The 17065-nt window shown below is 33.7% G+C and overlaps 1 protein-coding gene across 12 annotated transcripts in view; it reads right to left on the minus strand.

Moving 5' to 3' along the window:
- NRG1 (neuregulin 1) overlaps positions 1-17065 on the minus strand; it is a 198979-nt gene that overhangs the window by 23890 nt on the left and 158024 nt on the right. For 8 of the 12 annotated variants that reach the window (XM_015592842.2, XM_006916326.3, XM_025049890.1 and 5 more), the window contains one exon: positions 11681-11810. In XM_015592842.2, the coding sequence (XP_015448328.1) occupies positions 11681-11810 (130 nt within the window). Of the gene's footprint in view, positions 1-57; positions 126-11680; positions 11811-17065 lie in introns of those variants that run through there. The other 4 variants (XM_015592841.2, XM_006916325.3, XM_025049889.1 and 1 more) reach the window with 2 other exon arrangements.

The raw sequence follows: 17065 nt of genomic DNA on the forward strand, positions 1-17065 counted from the left end.
TAGCGATTGTTGCTGTAATTTGTGGGAGAAAGCAAATTTCAGATTATTTTAACATACTTTCTTGGTTTTGGACTTTCATGGGCACATTCTCAGTACATCTTGCTCCAGTGAATCCAGGTTGGCACCTAGAGGGCAAAAACGTGATAAGCAATAGAACGCTAAGGACACCGAACTTTCAGACTGGCGATTTTCCGCCTACGGAATACAGGGATTCCCACAAATGACCTGGTGACCGAACATAAAGAAAAGGAAAAGACAAAACATTTAGAAAACCATGTTCCGTGAAAACTGTGAGATATATATTTTTGTTGTTATTTACTTCAGTCTTCATAAAATCAATTAACTGAAATTTAACTAGAGTGAGATTGAAAAGTTGAATAGGGGCGGCAAGGCCTGGGGAGCCAAGCCATTTTCCCTTTGGCATTTCCATATTTGCCACTGATCACATTAATCAGGGTGATCACTTTGTAAGGTATAGAAACATCTAGTCACTATGTTTATACCCATATATACCAAGTAATATAAGACTGTCTGTCAACTGTAATTGAAAAGTAAATTTAAAAAACAAATACTGGTTTTAGTAAGAGCTCACATGGTTTCATCCATAATCTTCAATTCTTTAAATGATTCTGAGCTTTATCTTTTATAGATATTCAATTTGTACTTATTTCACAAGTAATTTTATGTTATACGTTAAATCATCAAACTATAATAGAAGTCAAGCACTTTTACACTCTAGTGAGTACTGACAAAAAAAACTACATTCTCTGTTTTTTTTTTTTTTAAAGATATTACCAATTAGGTCTCATTTTTAATGTTGAAAGAGGCAGATTTATTATTAGAACAAATTTCACTTCATCCAATTACCCCAAATCAAAGACAAATACATTTTAAAAATTAAAGCTATTCTATAGTAGTACTTGATAGATGTTAATTTGATATTAAGGTAAAACTATTTTGAAATAGTATAAAATTTACATTTTACTCATATACATTTACCTATCAAAATTCTAGAATCTTGATATAATATTGTTTTGAGGTCATGCAGTAGGGTTGTTGTGCCTAAATATCTTTTACGACTGCTCTTTCTGAGTTGTTACTCCAGTAACTAAAGCAATTCAGATGGGATTCAGTCTACCCAGTATCATGTTCTAATAAGCTGCGCCATCAAAAGGTTCTAGGAAGCAAATATACTTAAAGATGCTCAAGATCCATAGCTATGACTATTCTTAATAGTTCGTCTATACCATAACTATCATGCAAAGCACTTACCTAATATAATTTAGTTCTGATAGCACATGCTTCATGATTTACACACAACCCTTTCTCCTCCAGAGTAAATTAGAAATAAACACTACCTTTTGGCATTAAAGAGATGTGAATAAAACTATTTATTTTTACTAATACAAGGGTGATTTTTTTTTTTAGTTCCCTTAAAGCCAAATTCAATGCCAAAAAAAGTTATCATGTGATTTGGTACATCTAATTCTCCTATTTCATGAAAAATTGCCTGCAAGATAAAATATTGGAAGTTGCCAATTTTTATTCCCTTGCATACTTGTATAAACTTAAAGTACAAATGAACGTTAAAAATAATATAAATAAGCTTAACAATAAACATCTTGTATTGATTGATATAGTCCATTTGAATGCTTCACAACACTTTTATATAATTGAACTGGTTATTTTGGTTAGAATATTTTTGCTGCAGTAAATAAAAGATCCACCTAGAGAAATACAGAAATAAGAAATATAACGTGTGAAGTTGGGTCATTTCTCGTAAAGATGTCATGCTATAAGCTTCAATAAGAATGTCTTCATGGATATATAAGAAAAATACATGGCAACCTACTTTCCAAATACTTAATTGACATAATAATTTCTGAAGTATTGGAGGTTTTTATTTGTGCATTTGTTTCTGAACCAGGACTAAAAATCCATATAGACATACCTTATAATTAGGCAGGGAATTCCAGAATTAAAGATATATTCTATATTGACCATTTCATGTTACTTGTTTACCTTCTTGAAAAAAATTAAAATTCTCATATCAATCACACAATCATCAACTTGTTTCATACAAAGAGCATGGTATAAGAGATATGTGAATACTGTATGTGCGTATGTGGTGGGAGGAGGGAAGGAGGGAGGCAGAGAGAGACAGTGGGAGGGAGGGAGGGAGAGTGCAAGAAAGCTTGGGTGCATCATTTGAGTTCAGAAATGAACTTCTTTAAGGATCATATAATTAACAAATAGTTGAGGAATCATGAATCCCTTAAGAGAGGGATATGTATTTTATTAGAAAATCGTCATTTATACGTCTTAGATGAAAGTTCTGAGATCAGAGGGCACAGGACAACTAGGTGAAGAAGATCAAAATCTTACCCCATCAGTTTTCTAATTAGTATGAACTTCTAAAATGATGTTTCCTAGAAAACTAGCATTATAGCATAGTGGTTTATCTCTGTCATAAGATGATACAGAATATTTGGTGCAGTAACACTAGATCTTTAAGGTATGCAAATTTTGGGGGGGGAGTGGGATTACCAGCTCTCTCTGAATCAAAACTATCCTTTCACTAATGTTGACCTTCACTCAGACACATTTTCTTAGTGGAAAGCCTTATTTTTTATTCAAAATGTGGTCCATGGACCAACAGCACCAGCATCTCCTGGGATCTTGTTAGTAGAAATGCTGAACCTCAGGCCCCGGTCCAGAACTACTGAATAAGAATCTTCCTTTTTAACAAGATCCCCAAAAGATTTGTATGTACATTAAAGTGTAAGGTGTCAGAGACTTTGACTTTGGAAGATGGTGACTAAGGCCCTCAGCCTGGCACCAGAGTATCTTGCTGTTGGGATGGGGCCGCCCACTGGGCTTCATCAGGCTTGTTTTCCTCAGTGATAAGATGAAGGGATTTAAGTAAGTGATTATCAAAGGTTTCTTTTACCACAAATATTCTGAGAAATGAAGTTCATCCTAACACATGGAGTCAATGTGAGAAGACCCCGACACCATTTCTTCTAAATACATCACCAGTCAGAAAGGACTCAAGAACTCTTTAAAAACATTTTGATTCAATGGCTTTTAAAGACAGTTATGGAAGTAAAACAAACAAATATCTATTTCTAAACAATTCAAGTGTTCAGCAACATCAGTCATCATGTAATTTTTGTGGACATCTAGAATTGGTGCCACATCAAATGGAAGGAAGTGGAAACTGAGACAGTTTCTGCATAAGCAAAGTGCACACTTCATTGATTGTGTAGAGGAAGCATATGCAAATGAAAACTCATCTGATCTATAAACTGATTAAATTCTACGGAATTACTTCTAAAAGAACAGGGAGACTGTCTGGCTTCTGACATATTTCTATATTAACATTATATATGTTAAGCATCTGATCTATCTATCACTTTCTTTGGAGATAAGAGCAGGGTAAATTTAATCTGATTTGAACAATCTGCTTTGGCATGAGACTGAGCAAATTCTAGGAATTTTATTTCTTCGAAGAATCTGTTTGAATAACACTCAAGCCCCTATTGTAGCTTCAAAAAATACATACCATTTGTTTTCATTGATTAGATTAGTATAAATATAATTCTTTTAAAGTTTACTATTTGTTCATAATGTGATAAACGATCTTTGTTCTAATTAGTTCTTAATGAAATGAAAACTGACAATTTTGTCTGAACTTAGGCATCGCTTCTTCCAACTAATCCTGACCTGCAGCTCCCCATCTCCCCGCTTCCATGCCTGGGGTGAGGAGTCCCTCTCTGGCTCCTGCATTGCACCCTGCACTTATCCCTTTCACTGCCCTTATCTATCTGCGTTGTGATTATCTTTTTGTGAGGAGTGACCGTACTTTGATCATTTTGTATCTCTAATGTTTAGCACAGTGCCCGGCTCATAAAGGACTCTCATAAAATGTTAAATTGAGCCTAAGATAGGATCAGACTGCAGAATCCGATAAAGAACTGTATCAAAGAGACTTTCATACAGTCAATTGATTTGCCAAGTACAGGTCAATATCGAACTTCTGGCTTTTATTTTCATAGTTTATGACAGACTCTCCTCTGCAGACTCCTTTATAACTTTTTTATAAGAGGTCCCAGTAGCCTCTTCATAGACTCCCTCCCTAAATAGAAACTTTTAACATTGTATTTGAAATGTGAAAACTCTATAACTCCTTAACAATAAGTCTGTTACCTCAAATTTCAACCCTATTACTGAAATACCAGTTTACCGACGATTTGATAAAGCAGTACAATCTACTTACTAACCAAGACTTCCACACAGCATCAGTAAAATAAAAACTGTCCTTAATAATAACCTTAATACATTGTGAATATCCTGATGTATTTACTATGTAATTGATCATAAAGTTATGTATTTTGAGAATTAATTTAGTGCTCTGTATATTTTTTGTATTCTAATTGAATAAATCATTTCTCATTTTTGCAGGGGGTGGGGGATGCTAGATATGGTTAAATATAATTACAGACCCCCAAGAAACTTCTGGTTATTTAGGGTTTGCTAATGTTATAAACTATTATAAGTGATTTTATGGTTTTATAAATGTATGGTCAATTTATAAACCATCCTTGGACATCTTTTCTCTTCTTTCCTTTATTTCTTGGTTTTATTAATTTTCATCAGGCCTTCCCTTGACCAGACAGGAGAAGGGAAACAAGGTCCATATCTGATATTTCTTCTTTCTTTAGTCATCACTCTACAATTTTAAAATGCCTTGACTAGAAAAGAGTTCCTACTATCTTTTCATTCTCTCTCAATACTAGTTCTGGTATTACCTTCATATTGTACAATATCTGAAACAATTTCTTTGGTGTCTATAAATATCAAATAATGGAAATGCCAACGAATATATACACTGAGGAATACCAGTGGGTTTAAGTGTTAGACGTTCAGCTTTTGCTCTCGCTCTGTACAAACTAGAGTTGACAGTGTGTACACTAGCTCAAAGAGTGCTAGTCTGTTTTTCTACAGTATTATGTTGCAAACGCTGACTTTTTGCACCTTTTTGCCTGCTCAGCATTCTGGCTAGACCTCACTCACTCGCTGATTGAGTATCTGTGTTGTAGATTATTCTTTCCCAAACGTATTATTATTATTAGCCTGCATTTTTCCAAGATGACACTCATTCTGTTATCTACTTTTGAGGGAAATTTCTACAGTTTTTTATATATGCTTTTCTAATTTGTGTGGTTTTTTTTATGGCATCACCTGCATAAGACATTTATTTCCTCAAGAGAATGCCTTCTTCGACATCATTAAAGAAAATATTAAATATAAAATGTTCCAAAAGCATTTCCTTCAGATACAACCCTATACCTCCCCATCACCATTCAGCTAGTATGTATCAACCCTTTTCTTTTTTATTATGATCTGGAGACTAATTCTCAATCCACTAGATAACAGGATACATATAGTGGCCACACTGGACTCATGGGTAAATACTGAGGGGGAAAAAAATCTAAGTTGTCCTTGCTCTCCACTGCTGTTTTTCAGTGTCTAAGATACAGAATCCCAATAATGAGGATGCCAGTGTTTATGAATTAACTCATCTGTCTTTAACCTTGGTGCCCTTCCCAATGCTCTGTTTGCACAGCTTGTTCTGAAATGCTCATCTGCAGACTGAAACCCTTGCCATTGTTTACTCTACGTGATGTATCTGTAAGTTCGGGGTCAAACAATTCAATCGGATATTGGATCAATCTACATCCCATACATCTCCACATCATTTGTGGCACAATGACATATTGACTGCTAATTTGTGGTTAGATTTTCCTCTCTGGAGAATGCTCTTTCTATCTCATCAGACTAAATTCTGTAAATTTGGAATTTTATAGTTTTATCTATTCCACCAGCCATGTTTTTTGAGGAAACATCTAAATATTTCTTTTTACATAAATCATTCAATATAAATATTTCAAAAATGTATATTTTATTTTAAATTGACTATATATCTCTCAGGGGAAGAGCTGACATTTTTTTTTCACAGTCTCTGAGTAAGAGGTCCCATTATATATTCTCTTAGTTCCCTAAATATCCTTCACAACACTCAGCACACCTATAATTTATAATTAAATTAATTACTTGAAATACGATTGTTACTCACAATAGCCTATAGACTCCATGAGGGCAGAGACAGCATGGTTTTTTTTTCCACTACATACTGAGCACCAGCACAGAGCCTGTCTCATAGGAGCTCAGTAAATGTAAGAGGCTCCGTAGCTGATTTTAGAACGGAGGGAGCAAAGCTATTAAGCATATTTAATCAGTGCACCTGATTTTAGGTAAAACTGCACCTAAATTGGTTCCCATAAAAGCAAAAGGATTTCTTTTAATCAATCTTAGTGAGTGAAAGTCAAAATGATTTAATAAATACCTAGTAGTATACAACAGGATCCTAGACATGTGAGGCACACAGACGAAATAGAAAACATGGTCTTCTGAGGAGCTGATGATCTGTAAGACACGAGTCCCACTCACTCATTTTCACAAATGCTTCCGTATCTCTTAAATATTATAGCATTTAAAAACAGAGAAGGGCTATAGGCAAGTGTCACATCCACTCTGAAGAATGTACTCTTCCAAGGCTGGAGTTGGAGTACAATTACCAGTCTGTTCTTTTGGACCATAAGTTCTAACACAATATAGATTCCTTTTATCTATTCCAAATTTATCTTTCTATAGCCAAAATGATGAGACTGCAGGATACAATCACGAATTTGAATTATCATGCTCCTTTTAATTATATTAATCCAGCTGCTAATAAATATTATAAATATTATTGTCATCATCATTAATATTATGCCAGGATCCTATAAAACTTTAACCTTAACCACTGTCTTTGACTTTCTCTCTGCATCTTATATAGTCTCCAAATTTCTCTAGCCTGTACAGAAGTCTCTCTGCTCTAAACATCTACTATGTTTATGGTATCACTCTCCTGCTACAGAAATTACCAGGAGCCTTAGTAGCCAACTCAGTGTCCAAAGTCCTCTGCCTGACCTTCAGAGCTCATAAACTGTCTCTAATGCCTAATTCAGTCTTTGTTTGTTTTACTTCTCAGAATGGAGCTGCTGGTCTAGATATGCATGTCGCCGTGTCTCCCAGAAACTATTATTACAACCTCAATGCCTGCCTGCTATATAGAAAAGACTCCATAAATGATTTTTATAAAGTCTTCTCCAACTATTCCAATCTTTTTTTCCTTCTTTAAATTCTCATTACCATAATAATCAGTACGGTACCACTTGGGATATATTCACTCTAATTGATTCACTATTTTAGGTACTTCATTTTCATAAACAGACTTAAGTTCCCAGGGACCAGAGACCATGCCTTATATCTTCTCTGTGTTTTCAAAAAGGCCTGGCATGGGTGTAGCTGTTCTATAAACAAATGTTAATTAATATTTCACTTATGAGTTTAATTTATTGTCACCTAATCTTCCAGTTATGTATTTTTCACACATGTCTCCTGTAAAACTACCATATAGGTCTTTATATATAATACATAGTTTCATAAAAATTAATTATAAAAAATCATAAATTCATGTTTGAAGGCAGTCCCATCTTCCCAAGATTTGTTTCTTTTTTTTGTTTTTGCATATACAAAATATATTAATCAGAGATATTAACTGATCTGTCAAATGCAAAGTTATAAAGCTAGCTGGTGGCCCCACTAAACCAAATGAAAAGTGCTAGTGTTAAATAAGATGAAGAATTGGGGATTAAACACGGTAACACAGTCTGTTAAGACAGGTGTATATATTTTTCCAATGTCTAAAAAAGAAAATGTAATACTACCATTTACTTTTTATTATAAGGAAAAAGAAGTCTTGCCTTGACAGAGTTAGAAGTACTTTAGCAGAAATGAATTCATTTAATTTCACTGACTTCCTGGGAAGAAATTTGGAGAACATATTAACTATATGTTATAAATAAAAATATTGTCCAGAGAGTTGAACTGACAGGGTTGTTCACCCACATTGGTGGTAAAAACTCTAATCCCCTCATGGGGAAGCCACATCTGTCCATGGGACAACATAATGGGTTTATAAATATGGTCTGATATAAAATCATTTTTAGATTAAAAAAGTCACATTAACTTCTTCCAAAAGAGCTATCTACTAAAACTGTTCAGGAAAACAGACATACAAGAATGAGAGGAAAAGGCAAAGAAAAAAAATTGGACAGTCATGTTCAAATTATCTGATTTGTTTGAACCATTTGACTATGTAGGGCACCAGAGGGTAAAAGATAAAATGATTCTTTTCTCATCTTTATCTAATCTGAAATAGTAACTATTTTTTTCTCCCAGGATAAATTTTAAATTACTGTAGAGAGAAGGGAAATATAAAAGATGAGAACTACCGCTGAAATTCCCACACGATCCCCAGGGAGAAGTCCAAGTAACCAGCAAACCTCTCCTCAGAGAAGTGTTTAACTGTTATGTGGTTAATCCGTTTGGGATACCCTGTTCTAAACCAAGAGACAAAAGAGATTTGTTATAAAGTCTTCTACTTCAACTCCCAAGAAGACATCAGTGGATTAGGTGACCAAAGAGACTACTTGGAAACTTTCATGCTTGTGGTGTTTCTGAGTCATGTCATTAGTCAGGGATAAAGCTGATTTTTCAATGATGTAGCTCATGCTTTAGCAATGTTTTGCTCTAGACAGATAGACCATATGGAAACTATGAACTGGCTTTGTATATAGGACTATGATGAGCCAATGCAACATTTTAACATTTTCTCTTTCTATTCAAGTGGTCTAGTGAAAAATACATTATCCTAAGACATGGTATATTGTGTGTCTTTGTTTCAGTTCAAAAATAGTTTTAATACAGGGGATTTTTTTAAAATGCACTTTTGTTTAACAAAAAAGACTTGAATTATTTTAGATGGTTAAATATATTCCAATTTTCCCTTTAAGGTACTGGCATCGATAAAGACATGGTCCAAAAAGAGAGTTATCAAAATCATAGATGTCAAAGATTTTCTTTCCAACAAGATCCAGTAATAAGCTGTAACATTTTTCTGAAAGATTCTAATTACCAAAAACTAAGAATAAAATAAAATAAAATTATGATGTCAATTTTCTCAGAACTGGAAGACAAGCACAACCCATTAGACAATGAGCTTGGGGGATACAAAGCGTTCATTCACAGTTTGATGACTTAATAATATTAGACGAATAACAAACATTTCACTACAAGATTAAATATATATATATACATATATATATTTCTGGATTGGGCTTGAAATTTAATGAAAAACTGTGTGGGTTAAAAAAAATTGCAGTTGTTGGCACAACACCAAAATGGAAAAAATGAACAGCACTTATGCAATTACATGTTTTGTATAGAACGTGGGAGGGCTACAGAATAGCTGAAATTAATATGTGGAAAATAACTGCGCTGGTTCCTTAGAGGTATTTGGAAACTATCATATATACTCACTCAGCTTATAAATCTTTGCAAAGGCTATGATGAAAAATGGTCATGTTTCATTATTATAATTAAAATATAGTGGTCTCAGATGCTTTTCTAAAGAAGTAAAAATATGAGACGTAGATAATATGGGTACAATTGTTTAAAAAGGAGAAGAATTTAAGGAACTATAATTTTAATGTTTTTCAAGGAGATTTATTAAAACATAATTAGATTGTATGCCCGAGATTAGGACAGAATAACAAGATTTCACCATATAATAAATGAACCTCATATTTTACAGATTATAATTCTTAGCTTCTGGTATTTTCTATTTCGATCTGAGAGAATCTGACAGAAAACTATAAAAGTTGTTCATCCCAGTTCCCTGTGATAAATATGGGAGCACCATGTTTGTGATTTATTCATAGCAAATTGTTAGAACCAAAGACTAAAACCAACCAGTTTTAATGCTTTGCTTGAGGTATATAGATCTGAATATACTGGTGATCTAAAAGTGAGTCGCTAAGATTAATTTAAAAACAATGAACATGAATAATCATGTGAAATAATTTATATCTGAAGAAATAATTTTTTTCTACATGTTATTTTATTTTTATCTTGTTTTAAAATTTTAAAAAGACTTTTACATATTAATTTTATCTTGGCTTATAACTATTACCTATCTCTAGCAAACAGATGTTTAGTAATTGAATATCTCTTGTGATTCCTAGTCTTTTATTCACTCTAACAGACTATATTTACTTTTATAAGTTGTCTGATTGATAAAATCAGGTGTACAACCACCAAAACTTGTCTTCTCTTGGAACTGCTTCTACTCTTTTAAAAGAAGAGTTTCTGAGGGCAAAAAAGTTCTGGGAGATACTTGTTCTCAGTCATGAGGTCTCATGAGACACTCTTCAGATGGCCCACATCTACAACACCACAAGGAGCAGAAAAATATTTCTTACAAAATGACTTTTTTGTTTGGTGTTATGATTTTAAAACATGTGTCTTTCAAGACGTACTTTATTACTTAAAAGCAATGAAGGCTTTCTTAGAACTGGCACATAAATATTTGTATACTATCTACATGATGTAAAATGGAAATGGCCTTCTTTTTTATTTCTTGTGCCTTTTTTTTTCATCTTACTAATTGTTCTTTCTATGAGTTCAACTCTCTGACAAACTTGCTCTTCTTTGTCAACTTTTAAGTCACAAGCTAATATTCTCTAGCAGAAGACAATTTTTATGATGGCATGCTTTTTTCTCATTTAGGACAAGCATTGCTACCCCATAACAGCTATTGGTCAACTGGAAAATACATGTATTTTTCATCATTTCTGCAAGACATTAAACATCTTTTACCACATCAAATCATATGAGCTCCTATACCACACGTAGCCTAAAAATCAAGAGTAGAATTAAAATGCATGGCACAATAAACACGTGCTTTTTAATGAGACCTACTAATTTTAACTACAAGGTTTAAATATTTAATGTACTGATAACATCATTGCTTTATTTTGCCTATTGAGAGAGAATAACTGATACCTCTTCGTGGTGCATTAACTCCTCCAAGTGATAGGAAAGAGCATCATTCTAGATATATCTATAAATAACTATGGTGCATGAAAGAACATTCTGCCTTCTACATACAGTGGTGCTACACACACTAAATTCATTTCCAAACACATGCAATTTGCTTTTTTTTTTCACTAGGAAGATCAACCTAAATTTCATTTTTAAAAATATTCATGAAATGCTATGCTAATATCAAGTGTAACAGCTGTGTCAGTAAAGCATCTTCTGCCCTTCTGTTTCTTTTAGTTGTCCTATTCGTTTTGCAGGTGATCACTGGGGTAAAAAGGAACATTATCATACAGTTTAATTCACACATTGGATGGAGAAGTAGGTATCAAAAGTTACAGGCCTCTGTGATATTTGCACATCTCTTCTAGGTAACAATGAGGAAAACCACAAGGAAAGCAACTTTATAAATATGAAGGCAAAAAAAAAAAAAAGCAAAAAAAAAAATTCTGGATATAACAGAAGAGATGACAAATGGTGTGAACTTTTCAAAACACTCTACAAATAAAACAGCATTATTCAACAGAACGCAACAAAATTGGAAAAAGAAGCAACAATACATCATGAGACATGGAATCATCTGAAAGAAGCAGTTAAGGACATAAGCCACACAGAGCATTTCTTTTCTTACTTGCACAAGTATCTTGAGGGGTTCGAAAGGTCTTTCACCATGAAGCACTCGCCTCCATTCACACAGAAAGTTTTCTCCTTCTCTGCACATTTTACAAGATGGCTTGTCCCGGTTGTAGATGTAGATGTAGCTGGATGAAAGATAAAAAGGGAGAAAGGTTTAGATCTATCTTTCCTCCTCGTAAGCAGCCTTTAATCTCAAATTCTCTTAAAAGGAAGAGTTCATTTAACATACGGTGGAATCTACTAAACTTTCAGGTTTAATAAACAACAGCAAAGAAGTTAAATGCTTTCTGGGTGTAATTAAATAGAATAAAATTATAAAAGGGTAATTATCATTAATTAATTTAAAAATAATTAAAGAGAAAATCTATTATCATTAAATAAAATACATTTTCCAGTAAGGCTCAAAGATTATGATATAGAGTCATGTCAGTGCAACTCAATTTAGATATCAAATTTTTAACAGCCAGTAATTGATAAAATTATTTATTTTGGAAATTACATTTTATGTGTATATTGACTATACTTTCTAGACATAATATGCAGCAAAGAAGGAAAAAGGTGTCATATTTGTTCCTAATGAAAAATTATATATTGCTAATTGAATATATATTATCATACAGATCAGGTGCCATTCTTTTTAAAATTCTACTCTAATTGCTACGCCGAAGAACATTGTTGAAATGTCCAATTGCCATTATACTTTTGAAGAAATGGAAAGATAGTTTAAAATTGCAGAAAATGTAGAATAAAGCATTACGAAATTTATCCATTTTGAATTAGGAGTAAAACAAGTCTTAATTTTGGTTTGTAACACCTTTATGTAACAAGCTTGATATTCACTTATGAAACTTCACAGTTATCTGAAAGTGAAGCTGAAAATGATGCCTCCACCATTAGGTGCATGGATTAAATGAATCCAAAGCTCTCAGTCCTGAGACTATAAGGGCATTAAGTATCAGAACTCCTCCTCACTTACATCACTGGGAATACTGCAGGCAGTGCTCAGACTCAGCCCAAAGCAGTTTGATTTAAATAATGTTATCACAGATATTATCAGGACAGAAAAAGCAAAACCAATATGGCAAGCGAATGATGATTCTATTTACTCTCTAATAAAAAAAAATCCATCTTTACACCAGATTCTTTCCTTGTCTATTGACTCATGCTTTGTGATTTTTAATCCCTGTCTTCCTTATTAATTTCTATTTTACCGTTTGCATATGAGATTCAGGTGCCCTTGTTTACTTTCATTTCATATGTCCTGTGTTACCTTTCTATTTTCCTTTGCCTTTTTCATTTCCTCCACGTGAACATTTTGCTTTGACTTTTAAGCAAATTTTTCTTCTAATTCTGCTTGATTTTTCCTCTACCTGATAGAAATACTGAACAACCGATCATTCAGTTTCTGAATCACTCGAAACCTTTCCTGCCTCTCACTGCCTGTTTTAAAATTAGGCATGTTTTTAGACCATTTCACTGTTCTCAGCATGGCTTTTAGGAGTAACAGTAAAAGACAGTCAAAATGACTTGTACTTTGGAGATATATCTGGCTCAAATCCCATCTCCTACTAGTTTTGTGTCCTTGAGCAAGTCATTTAACCACCCAGATGCTCAATTTTCCCACTTAGAAAACAGAGGTAATGGCAGTCTTAGAGGATTTTTGTGGAGATTATAAATAATCTAGGTAAAGGAATTGGCACAAAACTGCCACTCGATGAATAATAGAAGGTATTATGACTGAGTAATAAGGGACCGTATTCATGAATTAAATAAAAAGCTTGACAATGGAAATCTGGGGATTTCAAAGATGCATGCTATTCTTGAATCATTACTATAGATAATTAAGGAATGGTTCAATTTTTTTATTATTCCAACAAAAAGTCCATTTCCAATGTATTTCAAGGTATCCTTCACAAACGAACAAAAGGTACCAGGGAGAGTGAGGAGAGAGGTGATTTTACCCTCCATTATTCGCTATATTTTACCATCTTTATCAGGAAGAGAGGAATATAATTAGCAATATTTGGTCTGTAAAACTATAGAGCAGACAATATTTCTATGTATCACATAACTCATAATTTAACATAATATTATATTTTCATGTGAAAAACTATTTGGGTGCTATTTGTTAATAGTTTCATCTATGGCAATTGCTTTTAAAAAATATTAGGATGAAGTTTGCCTTAAATATGAAAGGTTTTGTGCTTAAGGCTTTCAACTGTTGACAGGATTCTATAGGATGACAAATTGGGCAGGGTATCCTTGCTGTCCCAGGTGACAGTGCCAAATGGACCACCTGCAGTGTGCTGTCACCACTCATTCCTGCAGAGGAACTCAGCCTCAAGCAGACCCCAGTGGTCTCTGAATCTCTGACAGGTTGCTAAGGATTGCCCCTCAGCAAACACTGCACCAGGCTCTTTCAGAACAAATCCTGAGGTTTTTGCTAAAAACATCAAAACTGCCATCCCCTCAAAAGCAGACATTCCATCGAAACTGTAAACTAATAATAAAGATTAGCAGTGATATAAGCAGGAGACAGATGCGCCATACTTCTTGCGCTTTCTGATCGTGTGTTATCAAATAAGTTAGATTAATAAACGTGTGTTAAAACTAGAAATAATTTCCCTTTTTTAGGCTTTTAAAAACATTTTCCCCTGAAATGATTATTCTTTTAATGCTATCCTGCAACTTCAAGTTATGACACAGTCATTTGAAAAATTCCTTGATTATTACTTGAAACTAGCAATGGGCTATTGGATAGGAAAATCATTCTTGGAGACAATGAAGTAGCAACTATCTCATATGGTCATGGGCTATCGTACTTAGCACTGATATCCTTTAGCAGCAGCACGAACAAAAATGATCGTGGAATTGTAAAGCAGCAATGAACTCCCAGGTGATGCAAACTGTGAACGGACTGGGTACAGCTGCTCTGAACCAACAGCCAAACACAGGAATAAGTTGTAACTGTCAGAAGAACCTGGGATGGAGATAGTGATACGTGAACCCTTCAGATTTTTGCCAGGTTTCCTTTTATTCTCTTTACTTGAACACAGTGCACAGTCAGTTCTAAGCAGATCTACCAGTTTTGCAGTGATATCTTTTCTCTTTGGTTTATACTTGCTGTATTGCTAAGGCAGTGTCCATTTGGTAATTCTGCCACAAATTAATGAAACAGACAAAGCAGCTTCTTGAACCAAACTATGGAAGCAACATTCTTTCTGGGAGAGCTGAGAGTTTATTAGAGGTGAAGCTAAAGGTTTTCATATAGAATGCATTTCAATATATAAAAGATGACCCTCATAGTTGTTTCTGGAAGTAAATGAAGTAGATCTCACTCATTCAGTACTTAATAAACCATTCGCGACTAGTTTGTCATAATTTGGGAGTTTGTCGTCTTGTAGTAAGTGCTAAATGAACAGAAATTAGGAACACTATGACATAGAGCTCCATTTTATGTTTGCCACTTATATGAACACTTTATTCCAAACATCCATTCATTGGAATGTTAGCAAGTACAATATTATAAGGAAGAAAGTATACATAAAGTAGTAATTTGTTACCAGAGAATGTACTTTGGAGTGTTTTACTCTTGACTTGGTCTCTCTTGGAAATATAGGTCAGGACTAAGGCTTTGGAGACTAAAACCGCCATTTCTGGACCCCCAAAATCCTGCACCACACAATAATGCTCCTTCTTTTTTTCTAGTCTGTCTGCCTGCTTTCCTCCCTCCCTCTCTTCCTTCCTTCCTTCCTTCCTTCCTTTCCTTCCTTCCTTCCTTCCTTTTTTCCAAATTGTTTAATGATACCTATTATGTGCAAGGCATAATGATAACAACTAGTGTTACTGAGTTTAAAAATTTTAAGACTGTGAACAAATCTCCCTAAAAGGGAGAAGAACTTTAGAGATAAACTGTAGTGAAATGAACATTGTGGTTAGCTAGGAAGAATCAGGACTAAGGCTCATTTTTGCCAATTACTAGCTGTGTGTCTCTTGTCCAGCTAACTTGTCTCAGTAAATTCAGCTGTAAAAATGAGATATCACAGGATTGTTGGGAAGTGTGATAAAATACTTTGTCAGCTGCAACACTGCACACAAATATATGATACTGTTACTATCACTAATGGTATTAATATGAAAGAAGAGAAGTAAAAAATTTTCTGTGCAGGATAGGGAATTCTATATAATCAACCTTCAAATGTTGTTTCTTAGCAAATTATTATTCTACGAAATATGAAAAAAGATGGTCTAATATGAAAGGGTAACCACTGCATGATTGTAAAGATTAAGTAAATATCAACAATCTACTCTATTTTAACTTTATCACAACCACTCGTCAATAATTTATAACCATTAAAATTGCCCATAAAATCAACTGAAGAACAATTCCAGTTAAAAGAAAAAAAAACCTAACATTTTAAATGTGTAGTTATTTCCAACTTTCAAAATCCACACAATTCTTTAATACTACCGACCAAACTAACAAGTTCACTTACAATATTGTTTGTCATTTTAAACAGTTTAAAAACTATAAAATATTTGAAAATAGTGTGACATCCATTGTACATGAGACACAGTATAAACGGTTTATAATTTAACCTTTTGAAAATTGCATATTATTGCACACTTTTAAAAATACATGGAATACAAACTTAAGGAGTAATTAATTGTTCTCCATTCTATTACTAAATATTTTCCTATGAAATCACACAATATTTCCTGTAGAATGCCAGGCTTTTTCTGCTCGGGTCAGGCTAAAAAGAAAATAATGATAGAAAGGATGGCTTACTTTCTTGCTTGTTTCAAGTGGTGTTTTTCTTATCAGTGAAGTAGACAGAAACAACAGACCAGAGCCATTACACAAATGCAAATTGCTGATAAGAAGTCACTCTATTCTTCTTTGACAATTAGCAGGAATTAACATGAGCGTACAGTGTTTACCCCAAGGAGCAATCATTAGATCCTGTCTTCTCTAAGTGAATGAGTCTTTACTAGCAGTTTTTAAGATAATTCTTAATAATTTACTTGCAAAAAATTAAATAACTATATAGTTTTCTCAATGAAACAAACAAATTTAAACAATTTTTTATATTCCAATATGAAACTGTCAACTGCTACAACATTACAAGTGTTTTTTTTTTTAACTTTAGCTGTGATATCATCAATGGCTAAAAATTTAGAAATCGGCATGCTTTCTTGCTCTTTGATCTCTCAGTCAAAAAAAAAAACATTGAAATTATTATTCTTGCTTGGAATACAGCTCTTCTGCAAAAATGTACTAGAAGAAGCACTCTGAACTCCTACTGGGAAAAAAATGCTTATGTAGCTCCTGAAAATGAAGCTCTGGAGCAGAAGCTCAGCAGGACTACATGTGCTCTCT

Source organism: Pteropus alecto, unplaced genomic scaffold (genome assembly GCF_000325575.1).
Source record: "Pteropus alecto unplaced genomic scaffold, ASM32557v1 scaffold24, whole genome shotgun sequence".
Lineage (NCBI taxonomy): Eukaryota > Metazoa > Chordata > Mammalia > Chiroptera > Pteropodidae > Pteropus > Pteropus alecto.